Source organism: Girardinichthys multiradiatus, chromosome Y (genome assembly GCF_021462225.1).
Source record: "Girardinichthys multiradiatus isolate DD_20200921_A chromosome Y, DD_fGirMul_XY1, whole genome shotgun sequence".
Classification (NCBI taxonomy): Eukaryota; Metazoa; Chordata; class Actinopteri; order Cyprinodontiformes; family Goodeidae; genus Girardinichthys; species Girardinichthys multiradiatus.
The window spans coordinates 36,142,248-36,166,561 of record NC_061818.1 but is presented as its reverse complement, the minus strand read 5'-3'; the positions used below and the strand labels follow the sequence as shown (position 1 = coordinate 36,166,561).

At 40.1% G+C, this 24,314-nt stretch overlaps 2 protein-coding genes across 2 annotated transcripts; both read right to left on the bottom strand.

Moving 5' to 3' along the window:
- Nucleotides 1–460: 460 nt before the first annotated feature.
- Nucleotides 461–17,314, bottom strand: LOC124865007 (nucleobindin-2-like). The gene is made up of 13 exons (XM_047359993.1): nt 17,172–17,314; nt 15,907–16,030; nt 15,716–15,823; nt 15,211–15,343; nt 4,202–4,305; nt 3,928–4,113; nt 3,757–3,847; nt 3,614–3,672; nt 3,441–3,533; nt 3,267–3,356; nt 1,107–1,277; nt 916–1,030; nt 461–821 (listed from the first exon to the last, which is right to left on the bottom strand). The coding sequence occupies exons 1-13, from the start codon at nt 17,174–17,176 to the stop codon at nt 748–750; spliced, it is 1,353 nt and encodes a 450-aa protein (XP_047215949.1). The 5' UTR covers nt 17,177–17,314; the 3' UTR covers nt 461–747.
- Nucleotides 17,315–20,266: 2,952 nt separating this feature from the next.
- LOC124864841 (G1/S-specific cyclin-D1-like) lies at nt 20,267–24,048 on the bottom strand. Its single transcript, XM_047359779.1, has 4 exons — nt 22,976–24,048; nt 22,663–22,878; nt 20,651–20,962; nt 20,267–20,570 (listed from the first exon to the last, which is right to left on the bottom strand). The coding sequence occupies exons 1-4, from the start codon at nt 23,240–23,242 to the stop codon at nt 20,421–20,423; spliced, it is 945 nt and encodes a 314-aa protein (XP_047215735.1). The 5' UTR covers nt 23,243–24,048; the 3' UTR covers nt 20,267–20,420.
- Between the last annotated feature and the right edge of the window lie 266 nt (nt 24,049–24,314).

Genomic DNA, 24,314 nt, shown 5'->3' with positions numbered 1-24,314 from the left:
TATATGGGCCAAGAAGTTCCATTTTGATCTCCGACCGGACCACATTGGCCCATGTTTTCCGAACCTCCCACGTGGCATGTGACAAACTAAAAACCTTTAAAGACTTGCTTACAAGAATGCTTTTCGTCTTGCCAACCTTCAATACAGGCCAGATCTGTAGCGTGAACAACTACGTTGTTCTGTCAAAACATTATTCCACCCGAGCTGTTGATCTTAGCAATTCCTTGAGTCACTAGGGGCTTCTAAGCTACTTCTCTGATTGCTGCTCTTCTTGCCATGGTTTTTTTTTTTTTGGCACAAGTGACCTTTTTTGACAGTTACCAGACAGGAAATAGGCTGAGAGAGAAGACTTGCAGCAAAGGTCTCAAGGTCAGGAATCAAACCCAGGACGGGTGCAGCGAGGAGTATAACCTCTGTATATGGGACGCTAGCTCTTCTGCTACACCACACAACGCCTCTGGAGGTTTTAAATTAAAGATTTATTTCTGATATCACACAGACAATACTGCATGAATAAAATATTCACTGAAACTCGGGATGCCTGAACATACATGCACTAAAAACTGGTGTGTTTAAATCCTTAATCTAATATAGACCACAGAGATGAACACACAGCACAACATGTCATGATCAACAAGCTGGTTCGTCTTAATTCGTAAACATGTAAATTATTTCTTTCCAAATTCACTTAAACACATGTGCCTCTATGTGTGTGTATGTGCCGTGAAGCTGTCTGTGGGTGCTGCTTTAAGTGTGTGAGGGTAGATTTTGAGGCGGTTCTCCAGGCAGATTGTTTTTGGCTTCTGCAGGGGCGTTGATCTCTGTAAGGTGAAGAAGAATGAGAATCGGTTATTAAGATCCCAAGTTCACAGAACAAACCAAATCTGCTGGAAGGGTCTCACTCATGAGGTTCACCTTCAGGTTTCTGTGTTTGTGGTTGAAACTGTAGCTCTCCATTAGGACCCGCAGGAGGCTGACCATTGCCTGCTGCCTGCTGCTCTCTCTGCCTCTGAGACATTTCTAAAACTGCCTGAAATTAGAAAAAAACATTGTTAATGCTGATTCCTGACTCCCGTACAAGTTCTTTATCTTTTTGAAACATTTACCTGTTGATACTCTCTTTTCTGAGCCTCCAGGGCTTTGCCTCTCTCCCTCAGCAGATCCTGCTCCTGACGAAGATTCTCCGCTTTCCTCTTCAGCTCCTCCTCCTTGTCCCTGAGCTCGACTTCAAATCGCTGGAGCTCTTCCTCGGTGTACAACGGTTTAGCGTCCAGTGTCTATGAAAAAACAAGGAAATGCCATATACACAACAAGATCTCTACAAAACATAGAGGTTTATGTGGGTTCAGAAAATAAAACTGGCAAATATTAATATGGGTGGTCTAAATCATGATAAACATTAGCAATGATGGTCATTTCTGTCTTTTAACCGCCCTTTAAACATTCTGACAGAAAGCCTAAATTTTATGTGCACTAGTTACATGCTGTTTAACATAAGTTGGGGGCTTGTCTGGGATCTTTAAAAAGTGGGGCGCCGATTGAAACTGATTGATTTAGTACAGTATGTTAAGACTAGAACACATACATATCTTGGTAGGGTTCCAGTTGCAAGTGATTGAAAGGTAAGGACAAGTAAAACAGAAGACATTTCATTTAATAAGAGGTAGTGGGACAAAAGGTTTTTACATAGAGTAAAAAGAAAGTACATTCCCTTTAAATTCTAGAGTTACATATATCGTACATATTGAGGGTTTTTTCGGGATGTACATTGTGTCCTGTAAATGTCCCCAGGACATTGTTCCAGAAGTGTTGGAGTTTATTCAGAAGCAACTTTGCAAAGCTAAGTCGTGCAAGTATGCTCCATAGATTTTTCCTAATAGGTATTAACTCAGGCATTAAACGTGCTAATTAAGGCCTGTAGAGTCAAGGATGGAACTCTTTAGTTTTTGTCGTTTCCTGGAGCATTTTGCAGTCTGATCATGCGGTGAATTTGCTGCGCCTGAGACTCCTGTTTGGCAACAGTCTTAAATGACCGACCAATGAGTGGATGGATAGATGTAGACTACATGATAAAACAGGTCTGGAATCACAAACACATTTTCAAACTCCATTTTCTTTTTCCATACTTATCCAGACCTGGGAAATAACAATCAAAATCCAGGGTTTTCCAGACAATGTAGCAACCCTGGTTAAATCTTCAGACTGTTCAGAAATGATCTTTCATACCCTTACTAATTTGACACAAAGCCATGGCTGCTTTTCTCAGGTTGTTGCTGATTTCTTTCCACTCTGGCATTGGGTTTACTTACACCTGCACATGCCAGAGCAGAAAACACTGTAGTCCACACTGAAGATCACCAGTTAATAAAAAGCAGCTGGTGGAAAAGTTTCTTGTAATTTACGTGGAAAGAGCAAGGGTGCAATTACTTTTTATTGTTGTGAAAAAAAATCCTAGTTTACAAAGAAAGACAGATGATCGTCACTTAGTCAGCTTTTATTAATCTTGTGAGATAAGAACATTCACAGAGCAAGCCTGTGTGCTCTGACCAGACAGGATGCACAGCCCTCTGATATCAGACACCACATTCTTCAGATGGGCTCAGGCTGACCTTTGCTGCATAACTTTCACAGAAACTCTGGGTGAGAATAACAGGACCTTGAACCATAACAGTGTCTATCAGTGTCTTGGTCGCGGTTCCTCCCTAAACTGTCCAACAACCTAATCTGAATACATACGCAGCTTTGTAAACATAACTCCGGTCTGCAGCTGAACGTAAAAGGGCCTGAATAGTTTCATTATGTCATCATACGATAAAACAACACTACTTAAAGCTACTGTCTCAATTTTTTTTAAATCACATTTACACGTGGTTTTTCCACTTTAGTTTGGTTTACCTAATAAATACTGACAGTGTGGAATTTGTTAGATTTAAATCATCTCAGAAGCAGACACAAACTAGATCTGCTCATTTATGTCACACAAAACTAGACTCAAAATGGTCAAAACTAGATGCTGCCTTTCAAAACCCACCTCTAATAACCAGACCTTTGTTATATCAGAAATATTCATCTCATACCTTAAAGCAACATGACTTAAACACACCATCATTTCTCAGAGCAATTTATAATAAACTGTATTCAGAACAGCAACAAGTCTGACTTAAATTAGCAGTTTAACATCTCCATCTACAGGAGGTGAACCAGAAACCCTCCAGAAACAATCCACCCACCTCCCCGAACATTCAAACCACCTTGGAGCCCCTTACCTCCCATTCTTTGGGATTACTGAACTCCTTCTTCTCTGTGGATTTGAGGAACTCCTCCAGACTGACGAGCCGATCTTTGTTTAAATCGACCTTTAAACACAAGGAGAATATCTGCATCAGTCAAAGCAAAACGAGGGAAAATGAGCATAAGCAAAGCAGATGAATAAGACGCACATTTTTCATAACATGCTCCCTCATCCTCAGCCGTTCTTCCTCCATCTCCATCATGTCATCCTCCTCATTCTTTGGGTCATAGACCTTCTCCAGCTAGATATTAGAAGATGTGAACAGGCACATTTCTAAATAGATAATTATTGGATTGGCAAACAAACTGAAGGATTACAAACCTCTTTGGTGAAGAGAGCCTCTAATTCCTGCTCATCTAAAACCCCATCTTCATTTGTATCTAAGTGAAGCAGAGTGGATATAGTAGCATTTATCAGACTGAATTTAACAGCATTAATTAAAAAAGAGCGGAAGTTAAAACTACCATGTAGTTTGAAGAAAGTTTTAGCGTTGAACTCCTGAGGATCTAATCCATCTGTCTCCTCCCAGACTTCCCGCAGCTGAGCAACGCTGCCCTGATTGTTGGAAAATTTAGAATTAATCAAAACATCATCTTGTAAATAAACGGCTAAAGATGGAGGTATCTGTCTCTTACCGGAGCGTTGACTTTAGGATGCTGGCGATGTTTCTCCTTCAGCTCCTGCATTCTTTTCTCCTCCTTCTCCCTCTTCTCCTGATCCAGGCCCTTCAGATACTCCCGCCTCTCGTGCTCCTTCAGCATCTCGTAGCGCTTGAACTCCTCGTGCCTCTCTGCATCGTAGTTCTCCAAGTCCTTAGTGGCCTGAATGAGGAAACAGTAAGACAGAACAGAGGTCAGATACGCCTAACAGAGAACAAGAATGCATGAAGTCACTGCTGCAGCGTCTTACGGTTGAGATGAGCAGCTCGAGGTCTTTGGCCTCAAAGGTGTTTTGGTTGTGCGGATCCAGGTGTTCGAACTGCTTTAGTAAAGATGTGTGGTCCATCTGAAGACCTGCACGATATTCATGTATCACAAAGTGCACCTAAATGGAGTTCTGTACATGCAAACATCCACGACTCATTTTACTAATACTAACCCTGCTAGTAATGTACTGATAAGGGCTGCATGACATGGCGATAATATTGATAAATATTGCAAAGAGGAATCCACATTTTTCTCTCTCCTCTGTTATTAACGGGCCTCAGACCATCTCTATGACCTTTAGGATCTCAAGCACAATCACCTATCAGGTGTGAGCATCTGCTCTCAGCAATACCTGCCTGAACTGTTGATGCAAGGCCGAATGGATCCATGCTTTCCTGTTTATGCACATCATCTAAATCTTGCAGCTGAAAGTCCTCGGACCAGAAGATGTTTTTCTAGCATGTTATTGTCCAGTTTTGGTGAGCCAGTGTGAATTTGCCTCCGGTTTGTGTTCTTAAATATTGAAAGCAGCAGGGGTCTTCTGGAGCTGGAGCTCATCTGCTTCAAGGTTTTCTCTGTTCATGTAAGCTACTTTTGATTTATATCATCCTGAACCAGTGAGCCCAATCTCTGCATCGCAAATGCATCCTGCTGTATATTTTCTCTTTTTCAGACCATACTCTGTAAACCAGAGAGACGGTTGTGAGTTACAATCCCAGTAGGTCGGCAGTTTCTAAAACACTCAGATCAGTTCCTGTGGCACCAAAAACCACGAAGTGTTCAAAGTCTCTTAAATTAGCCTTATATTCCCGTTCTGATGTTTACTTTGAACTTCAGCACGTCACGCGTACCACGCCTAGATGCCTAAATGCATTAAATTGCTGCCATTTGATTGACTGATGCATAATTTTATGCTAAGCAGTTGAACAGGTGTACCTAATTAAGTGGTTGGTGAGTGTATTAAGTATAAGTATTAATAGATACAGTATATCTTTCAAACTCCTGAAACCTAAGATGCTGAAACTAGATTTGGCTGATTGTCTCCATGAGCCATTCAAGTTAAAGGTCATATTCATGCCTTTTAAGTGCTGTAAATATATCACCAAATAAAACACTTGGTCAAAAGGACTGCCTTCATTTCTTAGTTGTGGTTTTCAGTCATAAAGCGATGGCCAAAAGCAGTGGTGTCCAGTTCCGGCCCTGGCGTCCTGCATGTAGAGCCCTGAAAATGGTGCAATTCTCCTGCCACGCCACTAGTTGGCGGTATGTTCTTTGAAACTCAAAAACATGTACAAACACTTCCTGCTTACAGAACAGGGAGAAAATGAGTTGGATAACTGTTGTTAGAGTCAGCAGCCCAATTACCTACTCTGCAACCTGCGATTGTTATTGTTGATATCTTCATCTTCTGTGGGTTTTAAACTGGACGGCAGCATTAATGCTGTGCGCGTACGATATAATTCCAGTCATACTGCACCTGAGCCAACACTTCCCTATAAAATAGATTACATTTTACCCGTCTCCACGACAACGGAAACCGGGACGTTTTCAAACCATTACACTCTGGAAGCTGTTCTCAAACTGTGCCATTTTCTGAGAAAATGTGCACCGTTGTCATGTAAACGAACAGTAGAAGTGCAACCTAAGCAGAAAACGTTGTGCCAACAGGACCCTAGATCCATTCCTGCTCCAGCACAAGCAATCCAAACGTTTAACCCCTCCCCCCAAACATGTCACTATGTTCTGCAGAGGCCTTTTAATGACCCACTGATTTAAACCAGATGCTCTGCAGCAGGGACACATTTAGAACCCATCCGCTCCAGAATCCTTTGAGAGAGGAGATCTTAAAGGTTTCAACTGAAGAACATCAGCACTATCTGCTTGTACAAAAGAGAACAAGTAACATAAAGTGATCTGTCCAAGAAGGTGACAAACTGAAACCGCAGATTAAACAAACATGATTTTTCACAGCACACAGTAATATACTGACTTAAACACACTACGGGTCAAAAGTCAGGACACACTATTGTCATTCAATGGCGTTAGCGTCTTTTATTACTTCCTACATTACATATATATAGTGAAGACATCAAACCTATGAAGCAAAAGTATACAGAATTATGTAGCAGACAAAATTGTGAAATAACTCAAAACATCTTTTATATTTTAAATTCCTCAAAACAGCCCCCCTTGATTACCTCGATGAGACTCATTCAAGATTGGCTTTCCAACAGGACTTCCAACAGGACTTCCCAGAGGTAGGAATAAAAATAAAGACAAACCACTGAATCAGAAGGGGTGTCCAAACTTTTGAATGGTAGTGTATTTTTTTATTCCCCTTCACCCTGCTTTTTTAACACCAGGGGTCTGCAGATCTGAAGCTGCATGGTCCCTCCATGGATGCCCTTTTTGTGAAAGCAGAAGCATAGCATTTTTTCTATGCGGTTTGGTTCAATATCTTCATAGAAACTAGGGGTGCACCGATTGCAGTTACAATACACCTTCAATGTTCTAGTCTTAATTTAATGAAAAACATGGTTAGTGTTGGATGGGTGCAAAAACTTGTTATCACTCATGTAAAAACTTTGTGTTGCAAGGCACCTGCACTATGCCTTCCTCCCTGTGTGTGTGAGATCATTGTTATCTCTGTGTGAACCAGCCTCCTTTCCGTCTCACACACATACACCCTGTCTGAACTGTCTGTTGAACTGTGTATATAAATAAAGAGATAGGGTGTCAAAAACTTTGTAGTTTCACTGCAAAGTGGGCTACCCTTGTCACAAGTAACTCTGACTGTATTGTTCTGTTGGATGGGTGCAAAAACTTGTTATCACTCATGTAAAAACCTTGGGTTGGAAGGCACCTGCACTATGCCTTCTTCCCTGTGTGTGTGAGATCATTGTTATCTCTGTGTGAACCAGCCTCCTTTCCGTCTCACACACATACACCCTGTCTGAACTGTCTGTTGAACTGTGTATATAAATAAAGAGATAGGGTGTCAAAACTTTGTAGTTTCACTGCAAAGTGGGCTACCCTTGTCACAAGTAACTCTGACTGTATCGTTCTTACCTCTGAGTTGACTAAATAATACCTAACATTTATTGGTCCTTCGAAGCCGGATTAATTCAATAACCTTATTTCTCTTTGCTTTAACAGTGACTCTGGGATCCGTGGGGGAAGCCTGACGTCGAGCGAAGCACCGCTGCACAGCCTCCTTTAGCCGGAGTGGCTGAAAGTCCCGGTGTGTGTGAATTCACACCTGGCCAGTGGGTTATTGCCTTCCTCTGCGCGGGGTGACTCTCACAGGGTCCAAAGAGTCACCAAGAAGTCAACTCCGAGGTGAGACAGTTTTAAAATACAGTTCATAGGAAAAGTACTTAACAGTCGTTGGTAGTGCGTCGCCGGTAAGGACGCTGCATTCGGATGGTTTTATTCCACCGTGAAAGGAATAGTGACAAATTTGGTACAATCCCGCCGTGAAGGGGATTAAAGAAAACGACTGAGGATTATTCCCCTGCGAGGGAATAGAGTAAGCGCTATATAAATAAAAGAAGAAAAGTACTTAAAAGTCGTTGGTAGTGCGTCGCCGGTAAGGACGCTGCATTGGGATGGTTTTATTCCACCGTGAAAGGAATAGTGACAAATTAAGGTAGGGCCCCGCCAAGAAGGGGGCCAAATAAAACGACTAAGGGTTATTCCCCTGCGAGGGAATAGAATAAGCGCTATAAAAGTAAAAAGAACGGAGTAAATTGAGCTCATAAAATAACACCAAGTTAACTTAGAAAAATTACAAGGTACCTGAAACTAACTGTGTGACTGTGTTGTGTGTGTTTGGAGGACTAAGCATTTTAATAGAATCATAGCAGGATTCTGCTAGTCCTGTGTTTTCTTTTGCCCAGATTAAAACTACGTACTGGTGACTTTGGAGATTCAGGTCGGATTTCATTCCAGAAAATTAACACCGCTGCGAATTAGTTGCAGTAGAAGGCCGTGTTAATGTCCTCTCCTTAAAGTCTCATGCCAGTGACCTTTTATCTGGGACATTTATACTATAATTAAACTAACATAAAACATAATGGGGAAGAAACAAAGTAAACTAATTGACTTAGAATGGGAGGTAAAGTTTATGGAGAACTATGTAAAAGGAGCAGGTATGATCTGTCATAGATAAAAAATAAAAAACATGGGTTTTTGGGCAAATTAGATACAAAGGATGTCTTAAAATTACAAGGGGATCTAAAATTAGCAATAATGAAAACTAAAAAGAGAAAAATAACAAAGAACAATGGGGGAAGAACAGAGAAAAAGCTCTGATTTAACAGAAATATGTACACGATGGCATAAAAATACGGATTTTCAGGTAACTTAATTATCACTGAAATCCTAAAACTACACGGGGATCTTAAACTGGAGATTATGCATTCAAAAGATTCAAGAGACAATAAAAAACCTTGCCAGGTTATAATTTCAAAGGGGACTTTTCAGTCCCTGAGTGCTCACAGTTGATAAACAGATTAAAACAAAAAGATGAATTAAAAAAAACAACAATAAGAGCAGCTTTTAACTGACATAGCCATAATACTGAGGCCTTAAGAAAAGCACAGGAAAAAACTTTCAGCTTAACTGAAAACAAATAAAGAGGGGCGGACTGCCACCCATTCCAGGTTAGAATACCAAGGTAGCCCCAAATTATAAAGACTAAGAGATGGTTTTAGAGGACGTGGTAAAAGAAGTTAAAAGAGGAGGTGACAATGTGGACAACATGGAAACTGTCCAACTGGACAACCCAGTGAACAATGACTAGAGTTGTTAAAGAAGTAATCTGAGAGTAAATGATTTTGTAGGCAAGCATTAGTGATAAACAGGTGCTTTAAAAATCATTCTATGGTGTTATACTACTAACAATATCATGATAAAATGCAAAAGATTCATTTTACAGGGAAATAATTCCATATTTGGCTCAGATTGTGTGCATTCTTGATTTTTCCTCTTTGAGAGAAGTTAAATTTCAGCTCTGTGAAACGACCTTGACAAAGAGATGCAGCTGCCTGAAAACAAAGATAAAACTTCTGCAAACAGCAGAAGCCTGTCTCTGCTGAAAGGTCTGAAAAAAAATTGTAACTCTACCCTGCATGTGTCAAACTCAAGGTCCGCGGGCCAAAACCGGACCTCAGGAGTTTAGTGATTCTCTAGAAGTAGAGCCTTTTAATATGGTGATTGTGTGCTTGAATGTTATTTTGTCAATCAATAAGCAGTTTTGTCTACATTCTGCCACAATCTGCCTTTTGAAAATGTTTTGAATCTTGCTCTTTATGTATAAAAAAAAAAAGAAAGAAAAGAAAAATTGGCTAAAGTCTGCAGACACAAAATGAACTTGGATTGAAGCTCTAACTATGTTTATTTAATCTGAGATCCTCTCCAAATGCAACAGTATATGTCAGTCTACATGAGATACTAACAACTTCACCTACTGATATAATATAAAGATCCGAGTGAATATGTGAAACAAACAATGATGAAAGTTTTTCAACAGGTGATGCTCATCCAGGAGGAAGACAGTGTTCCTAGGAAATGCAGCTCATTCATTAACAATCATTTTTTCTCCTATAGGTGGAAGTTTTGCTGACTAATCATAGGCTGGATCTATGAAACATTATGTGCACAGACCAAATGACCAAGGTTCTGACTGACTTATGAACCTCACTGACCTGACAATGATAACATGACACCCAACAGACAACACCTTTAAGGTGGACCCACTAAGACCACCTTATTGATTCTTGGTGAATAAAAAAAAAAAAAGAATTGAAGCGTTCAAAACAGACCTAGTGGAAACAAAAGGGGTTATGAGGAAACAATGTGCATTTTAAGAATAATAGAAGTCAAATTATGTTCAAATTTTTGCAAATAAAATTACTCTGACAGAAAAATAAGTAAGTAGTGTGTGAATGTGTGTGAATGGGAATGACTGATTTCATTGTAATGCATCTTTGAGGGACATTAAAAGCGCTAATAAAGGTCTGATGTTCTGATGATCTTTGCCAAATTTATATCTTAATAAGGTTTCCAGAATCTTTTTCAAAAAATCATTTAAAGATGGCAAAGGTTCTACCTCTACTGAAAATACTGATAACCATAAGAAAGTTCATAGACCCGTCTTGAATTTTTCCTAATTCTTTTACAAACAGGTTATTTAAACTTTCATGTGGCCAAATGTCTGTGTTTGACTTTCTGTTTTTGTGAAATAAATGTCTGTTTCATGTTATGTAAAAATTAGAGTCCTCAACATTACCATAATAATATTAGGTCAGTTCTCTATGGTAAAACAAAAAGATTTTAACAGATGTTTAGACTTTTTCCAGTCAGGTTCAAAATGATTGAATTAGACTCAAACTTAACATAAGATGAAATGAACCTTAACAGAATTACTGGACTGGACTGAAATAGAGAAAACGTGAGTTAATTGAAACAAACTTTAGTTACTTGAACTAAATACAAAGCTGACTGAAACTGTATGTTGTATCTATAAAACTGGGTAAGATAAACTAAGATTATAAGATATAATATGCCCTTTATTTTTTTGTGTTCATCAGTGAGTGAGTTTTTATTTTTTATTTTTAATAAGAACTAAACCAAGCATTATTTATAATAATAGCAACTACCAAAAATATTGATCTCATTTTTAAATGTAATAAGGACTTACTTTATAAAATATAATAAAAAAGAATAATAAGAATTTGGAAAAACAGAGGCTTTAAACCTCTGCAGGAACAGCACTGACACTGTCAAAAGTGGATCCTAATACAGGAATCTGGAAGCTCATTCTGGCGTGGACAGTCAAAGTCCATCCAAGGATACATTTAGATGAGGCAGAGGGACAAATACAGGGCTTAGCTGAGAGCAACATGCATCCTGCCCTATCTGCTGTCCCACCTGAACTGTGGTCCCAATCATCAACTGATGTAGGGCTTATAAAGGGGTTCCCACCATACAAGGTTAAACTAATATCTGAAAAAAGGCCATTAGTCCGTCAATACCCCTTAAAGCCAGAAGCTGAAGAAGGTACTAAGCCAGTAATACAAGATATGTTGAAGTCAGGAATATTAAGAGAAGCACCTGACGCTACATGCAAGACATATCACACTGACATCACTATTATTATCACAGCCAAACATAACTCTAAAAAGATGTGCCCTTTAAATCCAAGTACTCTAATACCTACTGCAGAAGATGGAAAACCACATTCTTATAAAGCAAAAGTTGAAGAAGACACCAAACCCAGACAAGACATTTCTCAAACCCTTATACCAGATTCATGTGTTGTGTTTGTAGATGGCTCAGCATCTAAAGATGAATATGGAAAGAATAGAGTTGGTTATGCAGTAACAACCATCGATAGGATAATAGAAGCTAAATCTCTACCCAATACATGCTCAGCCCAAACAGCAGAATTATATGCTGTAGTAAGAGCATGTGAATTACATGAGGGACAAATACTTACTATATACACAGACAGCCAATACGTTTTCGGATCAGTACATCACCATGCTAAGATTTGGCAAAATAGAGGTTTTAAAACATCATCAGGGACAGAAGTAACTCATTTCAACCTATTAAAGAGAAAATGTCAGATCTGCTATTTATAGACACAGATGTGCTGAAAGACGCCCAACAGTCAGCACCCAAGACAGAAATAAAGGCCTGGCTAAAGAAAGGAGCACAGAAAAAAGATGACATCTATCAGATAGAAGATAAACCAATCCTCCCAAAAAAAAGTTATACAACACAGCGGCTACAGTGACACATTGGGAAGACCCACGTGTCAAGGGGGGAATATGTCACATCTGGTAAAGCATTAATGCTACACTATAAATATTTCTGACTATGCAAATCATTTTTGCAGATCATGCATAAGTTGTTGCAAACACGGGGGAAGAAATATTGCCTAGTTGTAATAGATGAACCTAGTGACACATTTCTTCCCCACATATGGTATCCCACAGATTATAAGGTCAGATAATGGAACTCATTTTGTAAATAAATTAATAGAACTAAGTTCTAATGCATTAGGGTTTCAGTTAAAGATTAAGGAAAACAATGGAAGAAACAGGGAGGCCATGGCCCGAATGCCTATCCCTGGTTAATTATGGATGAGAATAACTCCAAATCAAACTGGTCTTACTCCATTTGCCACCTACTGTACATCATTGTATAACTCCACCCACTGTGTTCTGAGCCTGAGATCACATGACACCAAGTTGCTGATGTGAATTTGTATTCTCAAAGAAATGGTACATGGCAGACCGTTTTCTCTGCCCTCTGACATAAATGAAATAGAGAAAGCACAACAGGAACCTTCATTAGCTGAGTGGATGAATAAAATGTTGCAGACAAAAGAAGAACAAATGTCCAGTGGTCTGCCGATAATCTCTGCTCCTATCCCACAGAATGAGGCCTGGAGACCTGGTCCTGATTAAGACACTCCACCGGAAGGATTGGAGCACTCCTTGGTGGAAAGGGCCGTTTCAAATACTCCTGACAACGCCCACAGCTCTGAAAATAGCAGAGAGGCCTTCCTGGATCCATAAAAGCCACTGTAAGCCAGTTTTGCCGTTACAGGAGCCAAACCAACCGACGGGGTAGCAGAGGAAGTCCGGGTTCAAAGATGGCCCAGCGTCTCAAACCGGTGAAGAAAACAGCTGATCTGCGCCCAATTATAAAATGGCTCTCTGTAACATGTGGACAGGACTGATAAGCCTGAGCTTAATTCTGGTAGCAGGACTCTTTCTCTATCTAAAGCAGGATCCACAGGAGGTGATACCGAACCAGAAGAGATGGACATCAGACGGGACCCATCTCAGAACACTGACGGAAGAACATGACGCACATCCATTCCTACAGAATTTCTGGTATTGTTCATGGTGGCATATGCAACACTGAACCAGGTAGAAATGCACGAAAATGAAGGGGACGATTATGATGACATGTTGTAAATAAATCACATCAAAAGCCTGAGTGTACTCATACATTGTATTTCATAAAATAACCTTACAGCAGAAAATCGGAAGAAGTTGTTGCTTAAGTGAAATGAGAAAAAGTACAATGATGACATAAACAGGGCAGATTTTTAAATTCTTTTATTTTTATGATTTCAAGTATTATTCTTTTATTTTTATGATTTCAAGTATTATTCTTTTATTTTTATGATTTCAAGTATTATTCTTTTATTTTTATGATTTCAAGTATTATTCTTTTATTTTTATGATTTCAAGTATCATTCTTTTATTTTTATAATTTCAAGTATCATTATTTTATTTTTATGATTTCAAGTATCATTATTTTATTTTATGATTTCAAGTATTAATCAACATTTAACTTTTAATGGTCGCCGAGGGCGGCGGGGCCGTATGAGTATTTCCCACAAAATATAATCTGTTTACCGTCCGTGGGTTTTCGCTCATACAAAGTATTTTTCTTACTCGTTTTTATATTAAATGTTTTTACTTGTGATAAAAGGAGGGACTGTTGGATGGGTGCAAAAACTTGTTATCACTCATGTAAAAACCTTGGGTTGGAAGGCACCTGCACTATGCCTTCCTCCCTGTGTGTGTGAGATCATTGTTATCTCTGTGTGAACCAGCCTCCTTTCCGTCTCACACACATACACCCTGTCTGAACTGTCTGTTGAACTGTGTATATAAATAAAGAGATAGGGTGTCAAAACTTTGTAGTTTCACTGCAAAGTGGGCTACCCTTGTCACAAGTAACTATGACTGTATCGTTCTTACCTCTGAGTTGACTAAATAATACCTAACAGCTGCACTGAAAGTAAAGGGGCCAAATAATATTGCATGCCACACTTTTCAGTTTTTAATTTGTTAAAAAAGTTTGACACATCCAATAAATTTCATTCCACTTCATGATTGTGTCCCACTTGTTGTTGATTCTTCACAAAAAATTTGAATTTTATATCTTTATGTTTGAAGCCTGAAATGTGGCAAGAGGTTGAAAAGTTCAAGGGGGCCGAACACTTTCATAAGTCACTGTACCTTGTTGCTACATGATTTTCTTCCTAATGGCCCCTTTCCTCTCTCATAACCTCAGATTTGTGTAAATATGACCATGTGGCCGACTGACATCACCAAACAGTGTTCATACTAAGAATGATGTAAAGATTGAAAAGAGGATTTGCAACGACTACAACAGTGGGAGCCCTCCCTCCCCCTCCTGTCCTCATAACTCCATTCAGGATTACAGATCTCTTTCGACTGAAACTTGGCAGGACAATCGCCGCCACTAAAATACATCATTTCAGATCAGTGCTTCGACAGGCACGCGAGGTGCTGAGATAAAAGAGTAGGTGGCCTTTCTGTTGCTCTTCTTGATTAAGGTCATTCACTATGATGATGGATTGTGAATCATGGCTGATTTTGAATACTTTGGACAAGCATTTGGCATGGTAACCCCACTCCACAGATGTGTTTCTCTACATTGATGCTAACAGCTGGTAGATTTTGGGTCTTGTTGTAAAGATATGCTCAGGTTTTAGACTTTTTTTTTAGCTTACTGTGTTATTTTGCCTTATTTTTAATAACACAAAAACACTTTTCAGTTTTTTATTTGTTAAAAAAGTTTGACACATCCAATAAATTTCCTTCCACTTCACGATTGTGTCCCACTTGTTGTTGATTCTTCACAAAAAATTTAGAATTTTATATCTTTATGTTTGAAGCCTGAAATGTGGCAAGAGGTTGAAAAGTTCAAGGGGGCCGAATACTTTCGCAAGTCACTGTAAGTAAATTGGACCCGTTTCAGCTACAGTAAAGAAAAGTATTCAGGACTGTTTGTACACTGTTTTATTTTAAACACCAGTACCTTCAGCTACTAAGAAGCACAAAATTTCACAGGAAAACTGTGGGAACAATGCTAATAAACAGCCGGGATATTAAACAAACACCTTTGAGCTGCCTGGAGGAAAACTTGGAAACTCACTCTGTGTGTTGGAGCTGTCCAGTTTGGCCTTCAGCAGCATTCTGAGGCGAGAAACTTCCTGCCGCTTCAGCTCATCCAGTCGGGTCCTGACATGATGGCTGACCAGGTCCAACTCCTTACTGAGACGCCCGTTCTGGTGTCAAAGCACGAAACAACCAGTGGAGTTTAAAATCATTTTTAAACAAAGCCCAACAAGACTTCTGGAATATTGTCTGTGTTTAAAGATGCGACCAAATTAAAAATGTCTGGAAATATTGCAAAGCGCCATATTTGCATATCAGCACAAACACATAACAACTGTCAAGCACGGTGGTGGAGGGCTTATGATCTGGGCTCGTTTAACATCTCAGGACCTGGGCACCTGGCTGTCATTGAGCTACTTTTTATACCAGAGTCAAATGTGAGACCATCTGACAAAGAGCTGAAGCTTGGCCCCAGCCGGGTCATGGACAGGAGGAAAATGATCAACGTGGAGGTAAATGTTGCAAAGCATCTAGATACTAACCTTGATGTCTTCTGTGTTTGCAGTCTGCAGTTTCTCTCTAAAGTGAGGGTCAGTCTCCAAAACCTCAATCACCTCTCTGAGATACCGGTCGTAGTACAGACCTGTGTCCTGCAAACCGTGTGCATTAAAGCTTACGTTACAACGACTAGAAAACCAACGTAAAAGCTCACGAGGACATTTCACCCCCTCACCATGTTCTCCTCCTGTGCTTCCTGCTTCGGCTCCTGGTCACCTCCATTACGATTGATGGGAACTGACCACACCACCGCAGAGATGAACAGAAGCAGCAGCCAGCCAGGTATCAAGTTCATCCTCCTGTAACGAGATCATCAATCAGTTCTTCTACACACCAGTTAATATAGCAGAGTTGTTATTGTCCTTAGCTCTTCTCTGTTTAACTATGGGCGCACTCACACTGCTGGTGAGCAGTAAAAGGGAGAAAATTCACACCTTCAGTTGGCCTGGTTTGCTATCACACAGACCAAACTAAGCCATGCAGTTGCAACGGATTGTGTCGGGGGGCAGTATTGCGCTGAACGTGAAGAAAAAAAAGCACGAAGAAGAAAGTCAGTCTCACCGGGTTTTCTGTTGCTGCTTTTGAGTTTTAAATGTAGTTGTGCGCCTGCGCCTCCTCACTACTCCACTTAGAGCCACAAGAGATTCTTAAACACTTTTGTCTTCGGATTCTTGCTCTCACTTTGTGTTTCTTCTACTTCTTCGACTACTTACGTTACATCCTGTCTTCCTGCTTTTGGTACGCTGGCCAAGATGTGCGAAATTCAATTCCCTATCCTCCCCTGTGTCGTCTCTTATTTTCGATGACAGTTTTCAATAAATAATGTACCGTTTTTATTGCATCTTTCCCTCTAACATGTTTCTTTTTCTGTTGAATTGTGCAGGACATATGTCGCATCAAAGGTGGAAAAAAGATTATTTAGCAATGTCTCATTTTTACGTCACAAAAAAAAAAAAAAAAGGTCATTTTAACGATGTAGACGTTGTTTTTAGACGCATTTAATATCTCTAGTTTAAAACTTACACGTGTCACTATTAAGCTGTCAGGAGAATCTACAGTCTCGATGGCAGAGATAAATTCAGCTCATAAAGCCAAAAGATTGGAGATGTTCTTGTTTTTAAGGGTGACGCTACGTAGCTCAGCTTGACGTAAAACAAATACCGCTGTTCCTGTGGCAATGATGGACCAAAACAGTAGCAAATACGCCATTCATGTCAGTTTTCTACCTCAATTTAAACAGTTTTTCTTAGTTTTACAGGTAGAACAACCTGTGCTAGAAGTAGCAGGAAGATGTAGAAAAGTCTAGCAGAGTCCACCAACGTAGCCTCTATTTAGATCCTTTTTAGCTATATTTACCAGTAACATTATTCTGTATTAGCCCCTAAATTACAATAAATATCTGGTATCGGTATAAAACACAACAAAAGCCTGGTCTCTTACCGCATTTGAGGTTTTAAAATCCACGAATCTGTTTTTTAACCGGATTAGAACAACGTCACACGAAAGCAGCAGAGTTTCAACATGCTATCTTCAAGTAAAACCGGAAATAAGCATTTCGGCGCCTGCTTATGACCTTAGTATTAATCACCTTTGTGATATGTCTCGCTGTTATAGATTCATTTATTTTATATCTGAATAAAATGCATTATTTGATCAAATAATCCGACATTTTTTTTTACCAGAGTTTTGCCAAAAGTGGCCTACCTGATTGAACCGATGTTGAGTTTTAGAAATACGGCCTTGAATTTATCACAGGAAGGCATCATATGTATGGAAAGCTATTTGTGTACTTAAATTCAAATGAAATTCAAACAGATTTCCTGTCATTTTATGGTTTATTAAACGACATACAACAGAACGAGATAGCATATCTGTAACATACTACTATGAGAAATCATTAGATAGATAAATGACACAAAACCACCTCAAATAGAAAAGTATTAGTATAACTTTATTATTGTCCCCATTGGGAAACTTTTTTTGCAGCGAGGAGAAAAACATACAAAACACAAACACAGTTTGTGCTACTAAATTCCGTCCGTCCATCCATCCATCCATCCATCCATCCATCCATCCATCCATCCATCCATCCATCCGTCCGTCCGTCCGTCCATCCATCCGTCCATCCATCCATCCATCCATCCATCCATCCATCCGTCCGTCCGTCCGTCCGTCCGTCCATCCATCCATCCATCCATCCATCCATCCGTCCATCCATCCATCCATCCATCCGTCCGTCTGTCCGTCCATCCATTTTTTATATTTTTTTCTTCCATAAAGGGTCGCAGGTACGCCCTGGACAGGTCACCAGTCCATCGCAGGGCTACACAGAGACATACAGGACAAACAACCATGCACACACCGATTTATACCTAAGGGCAATTTGGAGAGACCAATAAACCTAACAGTCGTGTTTTTGGACTGTGGGAGGAAGCCGGAGTACCTGGAGAGAACCCATGCATGCACGGGGAGAACATCCAAACACCATGCAGAAAACCCAAGGCCAGCAGTCGAACCCAGGACCTTCTTGCTGCAAGGCAACAGTGCTACCAAAAGTATCAATTAAAAAATAATTGCACTAAAATGACAAAGCAATCACACCCAACCACATTTTAAATTTACCTGAATAATGGGCTGAGTAATAAAAGTTTTTCCATCTGTTGATCCTTAATTTAGGTATTTTTCTGGCCACGTTTACTATTTGTTTCATCCTATTTTTGTCTCTTACTGGTAGGCTGCTGAACCATGTGAGAAAAGCAAATGTCAGGACAGATTCTATCATAAAATTGTAAAAAATGGTCATAGACTTTTTAAACCCTTGAAATTTATTTAATTTGCAGAGGAAGTGCAATCTTTGATGTCATTTTTGCTGACCTTGTCAGACTTTTCACTGAATATAAGGTTTTTGTCAGTGACAACAAGCAGGTACTTATAACACCAAACACAATCCACTAGTTCCCTTTTAATGAGAACTAGAGGTGGTGGACTGGACTTCCTAAAATCTTAACTCAAATCTTTGGTTTTAGTGACATTTAGTTTTTGGTAGGAGTTGTCAGACCAAAATAAAATCCTCTAACCAGATTAATCATGTTCTTCCTGTAACAGGCTGACAATTACTGTGTCAGAAAACTTCAAAATGTGTCATCCTGCATAAAGACTCATCTCGGTGTAAAGGATATATAACAAATGAGAGACGCAGCCCTGAGGAGAACAGGTGGAGGAAAATGCCTAATATGACGTAAAACTATTCACCCTGACACGCTGGGATCTGTCAAAAAGAAAATCTCAAAGCCATCCAACACCTGGGCACAAGTTATAATTAGTCAATAATTTACGAGCCGAAATGTGAGGCTGGATTGTATTTAAATCAGAAGAAAAATAAAAAATAGCAGGTGTGCATGAGAACCAAGGCCATCAGTGTGTTTAAAGGTTAAGACAAGAAGAGTTAAAACTGCATATTCAACCCTTCTATCACACCTGTAGGCAAATTGTAAAGCGCCTAATTTGTCCTCGATAGATCTTACCAACTTCCTGTTTGATCGGTTCTTCAAAAGCTTTTATGACTACAGAAGTTAGAGCCAGAGGTATAAAATCACTTGTTTTTATCTGGAAACCATTTTCTGCCCTAAAGACCACTTGTGATAAAGAAGCACCAGAGAGTCAATCTGCACAATGCTTGAAGAGATGCCCAGAAATAGTGCCCAGAGCAGGACTCTTGTTAATTTTAGTTCCACGGAGCAACCTCCTGACATCCTGATCCTTAAGACAAAATCACACAGTGGAGAAGAGGAGATCTCCTGTTTCATCTGGTTAATTTGATTTTTAAATCCTTACTATCAAAACCTAAGATTCAGAGTTTTGAAATTCTCATCTACTTTCTTGTCCAAATTAAGTCCACTTAGTCTGATGTGTGAATTACATCCTTTCTGAATGCCTGTCACGGCTGAGATATCATTCCAGCCAATAAAATTGTGTTCACGTTTATCCTTATAAATAAGTTTCCCTTTTTTATTTCTGTTCTAACCAGCTTCTTGGCCACTGAAGCACATATAGGCAATGATCCAAACAGCAACTCAATATTTTAACAGCTTGAGACAGAAATCCATGCTGCAGTCCGATTGTTCTGGCTTTGATGTTCAAGGAGGGAGTGTGAGCAGCCGTTTTCCTGCAGCGGCTCTGAAACAGATCCTGGACAAAGGATAGAAACAGCCCAATAATCCTTAAATCTCCCCTTACTATCTTCTGCTGGGCACTATTCTCTGTCTTTTTCTATATTTTATTATGCTATTCCAATATTATTTTAATTCCGTATCCTTTAAATCAAGAGTCATTTTCCACCCTTAGTTCACTGTTTTAATATATATATATATATATATATATATATATATATTTATTGCCATTTTATTCTATTTCTCAGAAGCATAAAATTATCGCAGACAGTAATAAATTAACACAAAAATGAAGAGTGAACAATTGCACATCGTTATAAATAAAGATATAAATATAACATCAAAACAATACAATAAAATGAACAGACATAGATAACTTAGTATGGCACATGGTGCATGCATTGTTCCCAAATAAATAAGACATGAAATAAATTAAGAAGTTATATTAGAACACATTGAGCTCATAATTAATTTAGATCAGTTTGACTGATGAATTTAAAGGGTTTGTTTGATCAAATGCTTAGAAATCAATCTCTCTCATGTCCGTTGGTGTCCCGGGCCTTTCATTCTCCACCTCCTCATCTTTCTCAGTGGGGCCCTGCTGCAGCCCACTCCTCAGCCGCTGTCTGAGGGCAAATTCGATCATCTCGCTGTAGCACCGCAGCACTGCCTGGAGGGTAAGGCATGCAAAAAGATTACTTTTGCAATCCATGAACGTGGGCATCATCCTGAAGTAAAAGGTGTCCTTACCGGATCTGTCTGGCAGAGCTCAGCCAGCATGTCACTCATGACAGCCACCTGAATGGACCCCTTGCTGCCCAGGCCTCGCAGTGCGCAGTTCAGTGATGCTGCAGCAACAAGGGAGGGAGGGGCTCCCAGAAAACGGGCGTCACAGACACACAGGGTGGCAAGTGTGTCGCTGTGCCGCCTCAGGGTGGACAGCAGCTCCTGCTCAGATTCTCCTCGTTCCCCCATGGAGGCGAGGAAATGTGGGAGGAAGTCCTGGGAAGTCACTGCTGCTGTGTCCCACCGCAGGGCAGCCAGGATAACACGCTCCATTTCCTGATGGTGGGAACAGAATCAATCAATCAATCAAACTTTTTTTATAGAGCACCTTTTCTGCAGCAAAGTGTAACACAAAGTCCTTTATAGAGGGTTAGAAAAAGGAAATCAGACTTGAGTTTCTACTGCTAAGGGCAGATTTGCAGATTTTAATTCAAGATCAATAGATTCCTCTTGAGGGGCAATGCCCGCAGTGATTATTAATATTAAGACATAAGTCTGCACACTTTTAAATGTCCATCCAGCCACACTTATACACCAACTAGATCACCATTTTTGGTGGAAATGTTATTTCTAAGTGGCAAATAATTTACTTGAGGGAGAGGGTGAAAAATTAAAGAAATGCAGAAAGTGATAGACTGCTCCACTATGATGACCTCAAATGTTTTAGAAAAGAAACCAAAACCAAAACGATGTGGAAGAAATTTTGAAACTACTATTTGAAATCAGCAACAACTCAGTCCACAGTTACCTGTAAGTACTGTCACAATTAAAACATGCTTATGTAAAGCCAAGCTATAGATACAATGGAATGGGAACACATTGAGTAATAAATGGGCTGAACTTATATAGTGCTTTTCCAGTCATTCATCCACTCAAAGCACGTTACACTAGAGCCTTATTTACCAAATTGCACTTACAAACACATTCATGCACCAATACACAGATCGGTAGGCAACTTGAGATTAAGTGCCTGGCCCAGGAGCACATCAACATGTGGCAGCAGGAAAACTGGAACTGAACTCACACCTTTTGGATTGCAAGATGATTTCTCATCCCACTGGCCCTCGGTTGTCTCTAACTGGCATAAAGAGAAGTGAGGCAACATTTTGTGGATTGATAAAAGCGAGATGTTTCACGTGGGGTTTTTTGGGCTGCATAGAGGAACCCCAAATACTAAATTCGAACACACAGTACACTGTGAAGCATAGATACTCGAGCATAAAAATATGGAACTGTATATATTATAAAGTAAAATATGTTTATTGGAAACCAAGGTCATTTTGCCTTATGCCAAAGAGGAGATGCCCACAGGATAACGACCTAAAACACAGCAGTAAGCAGGCGGCAGCCAGTTGACCCAGGCTGGGCAGACGTTGTTCGGGTCCACGCAGCACACAGATGTGAAACAGTTCCCAGAAGCAGAAGTTTATCCAATTAAATACTGGTTCAGTGATTCCCAGGATCTTCAAGCCGTTTTCAGTTAATACCATAAATGTTTAAGTTTGTGATTATAAAAACACATATCGCTGTCTGTTGATCAACCTAATGTTCCTTTTTTCCTTACTTTCAGTAGACAGAGAACAAATTTCAAATATTTTTCGTTATGTTTTGCTTTGAAAATAAAATGTGCAATGTTCCCAATTCATTTGCATGAATGGTCATAAAAGCTATCTATCATAACACTTTACTCGTCTTTTTTCAACACTGCTATAAATTTGAAAACAACTGTATATAATGGTAGCATATTAAACATAAAAAATGTTGAAAATCCCATTGGTTTTCATGGGTCACCTAAATAGCCTCAGTGGCCCCCATCTGGCCACCCCTTTAAACATTTTCTGGTGGCGCCCCTGCCACTCACTGACATGTCAGAGAATAACCCTACACTTGGAAAAGGACCCTTGAATCACAGCTTTGCCTGTAAAATGACTCGGTCTTTTAACCACACCTGTGTGAATGCTGGAAAACAAACCCACCCGCAGGTCCGAAAGCTGGAAGCTGAACTCAGCCGCTGCACAGAGGGTGTCTGCAGTCACGGTGTCACACTCGGTGAGCTTAGAGGCGATCAGGATGCATCCAGCAGCCAGGCAGTATGGTGAAACAGGCAGGGACAGATATGCAGACAGGTACCTGTCCATAAGGGAGACAGACAGCGGGAAGACTGCCTCATCGCATCCACAGTCACAGCACACCTGCAGGGGAAAATAAGTATTTCAGTTGCAGGAATCCAATAACTTTCTCTGAACTGTGAGGAAACTCAAGAAGCAGGAACGTCAGAGAGCTTCGCACCTCCAGGGCCCATTTGGCGAGCTCCTCCCTGCGTTGTGGATCCCGCTGGATGAGGGTGATATAGAGCATGGAAGGCATGTACCTCTCCTCCACGTGGAGCAGCCTCTGGATCACTCGATGCCCTGACACAGAGGGGTCCCATGCGGCTCGCAGCTGAAGTGAACCCCTGGTGTTGCTCTGGTGTTGAGGTTCACTGTGTCCCAGTTCTTGGTTCTGATTCTCCTCTGCCTCCTCACACCAAAGAGATACAGAAACCCCTTGGTCCATCTGCTGGGGATATACTTCCAAGAGGGAAAGAAAGGGATTAGTTTCTATTCCTCTGACACTCAAGGAGGCTGGAAGCTGGAAAACTGGTTAATCCCCGCAGATGTGACAGGTCTTCATCACTCCTTACTTTTCTCTCAGAGTTTTATACCAGCAGGGAGAGGAAAAAAATAGAGGGAGTGACCTGGAGGAAAGAGGAAAACACTACGGAAAGGAGGCGGGGACCCTCATGAGCGACAAAATATAATAGGAAGAAACAATAAGGTCTGCTCAACAGGTGGGGAGAGGGAGATGGAGAGCAAGGGGAGGAGCAAAGAGGAGCAGACAAGAGAGGGAGTGGACCGCAGGGGCCAAGCAACAGCTTGTTGTCGACAGTGAAAGAGAGAAGGAAGGAAAAGAAAAGAAAAGGTCATCTCCAGACTCTGACAATGGGCATAGATGACAAAAGGTGGTGGGTGTTTGTTTACAACGTGAGGAAGAAGAGAAATATGTCAAACACTGGAGCGACTGATGGATGTCTTAGCCGGCTGCCGGATAAATCCACTCAGCTTCTGAGTGAGATTTTCCCAAATCTTCCCAAAAATGTTTAATAAACAACCAAATAAAGGTCACTCTTACTATCACACTGAACAACTTGTAGATGTTTGGGAATAAGCTTGTAGTTTGCAGGAACGACAATTCTGCACAGAAAAAAAAGGTGACTGATAGCAATAAGGCATTTGCTCCAAAAACTGCCACATGTTTCATCAACAGTTTTATCTCTGTGATCCAAATTCTTCTAATGAAGCAACGAAAGCAAATTAACTAATATTTTTTATATTATCCTTTATATCGCTAATATTGTTAGAGAAAAGTACCCACTGTTTACTTTTTCAGTGACTGTATTCAAATCTTACTCAGCAGTCGAAACTACATTGTTTCATTTGACAAATATAAATCAGAGTGAACAAAAATTACCTTAGGTGTTCCTCAAAGCTCCGGTCTCAGGTCACTTTTGGTTAAAATGCTTCGTCAAGCTCAGCATATGTAGTATGGCAGCATCTCTTATCATACCTACATTCTGATAACCCACAGC

What these genes read in the sequence shown, in the direction of transcription:
- LOC124865007 (XM_047359993.1), bottom strand. An exon ending in AAGCACAGGAGGAGAACATG is followed by an intron (nt 15,824 to 15,906) that starts GTGAGGGGGTGA and finishes CACGGTTTGCAG; the next exon opens with GACACAGGTCTGTACTACGA. An exon ending in AACTTTCTTCAAACTACATG is followed by an intron (nt 3,673 to 3,756) that starts GTAGTTTTAACT and finishes TGCTTCACTTAG; the next exon opens with ATACAAATGAAGATGGGGTT.
- LOC124864841 (XM_047359779.1), bottom strand. Translation starts at nt 23,242, where the DNA reads ATGGACCAAGGGGTTTCTGTATCTCTTTGGTGTGAGGAGGCAGAGGAG. An exon ending in TCGCCAAATGGGCCCTGGAG is followed by an intron (nt 22,879 to 22,975) that starts GTGCGAAGCTCT and finishes TTTCCCCTGCAG; the next exon opens with GTGTGCTGTGACTGTGGATG. An exon ending in AGCTCTGCCAGACAGATCCG is followed by an intron (nt 20,571 to 20,650) that starts GTAAGGACACCT and finishes CTTACCCTCCAG; the next exon opens with GCAGTGCTGCGGTGCTACAG.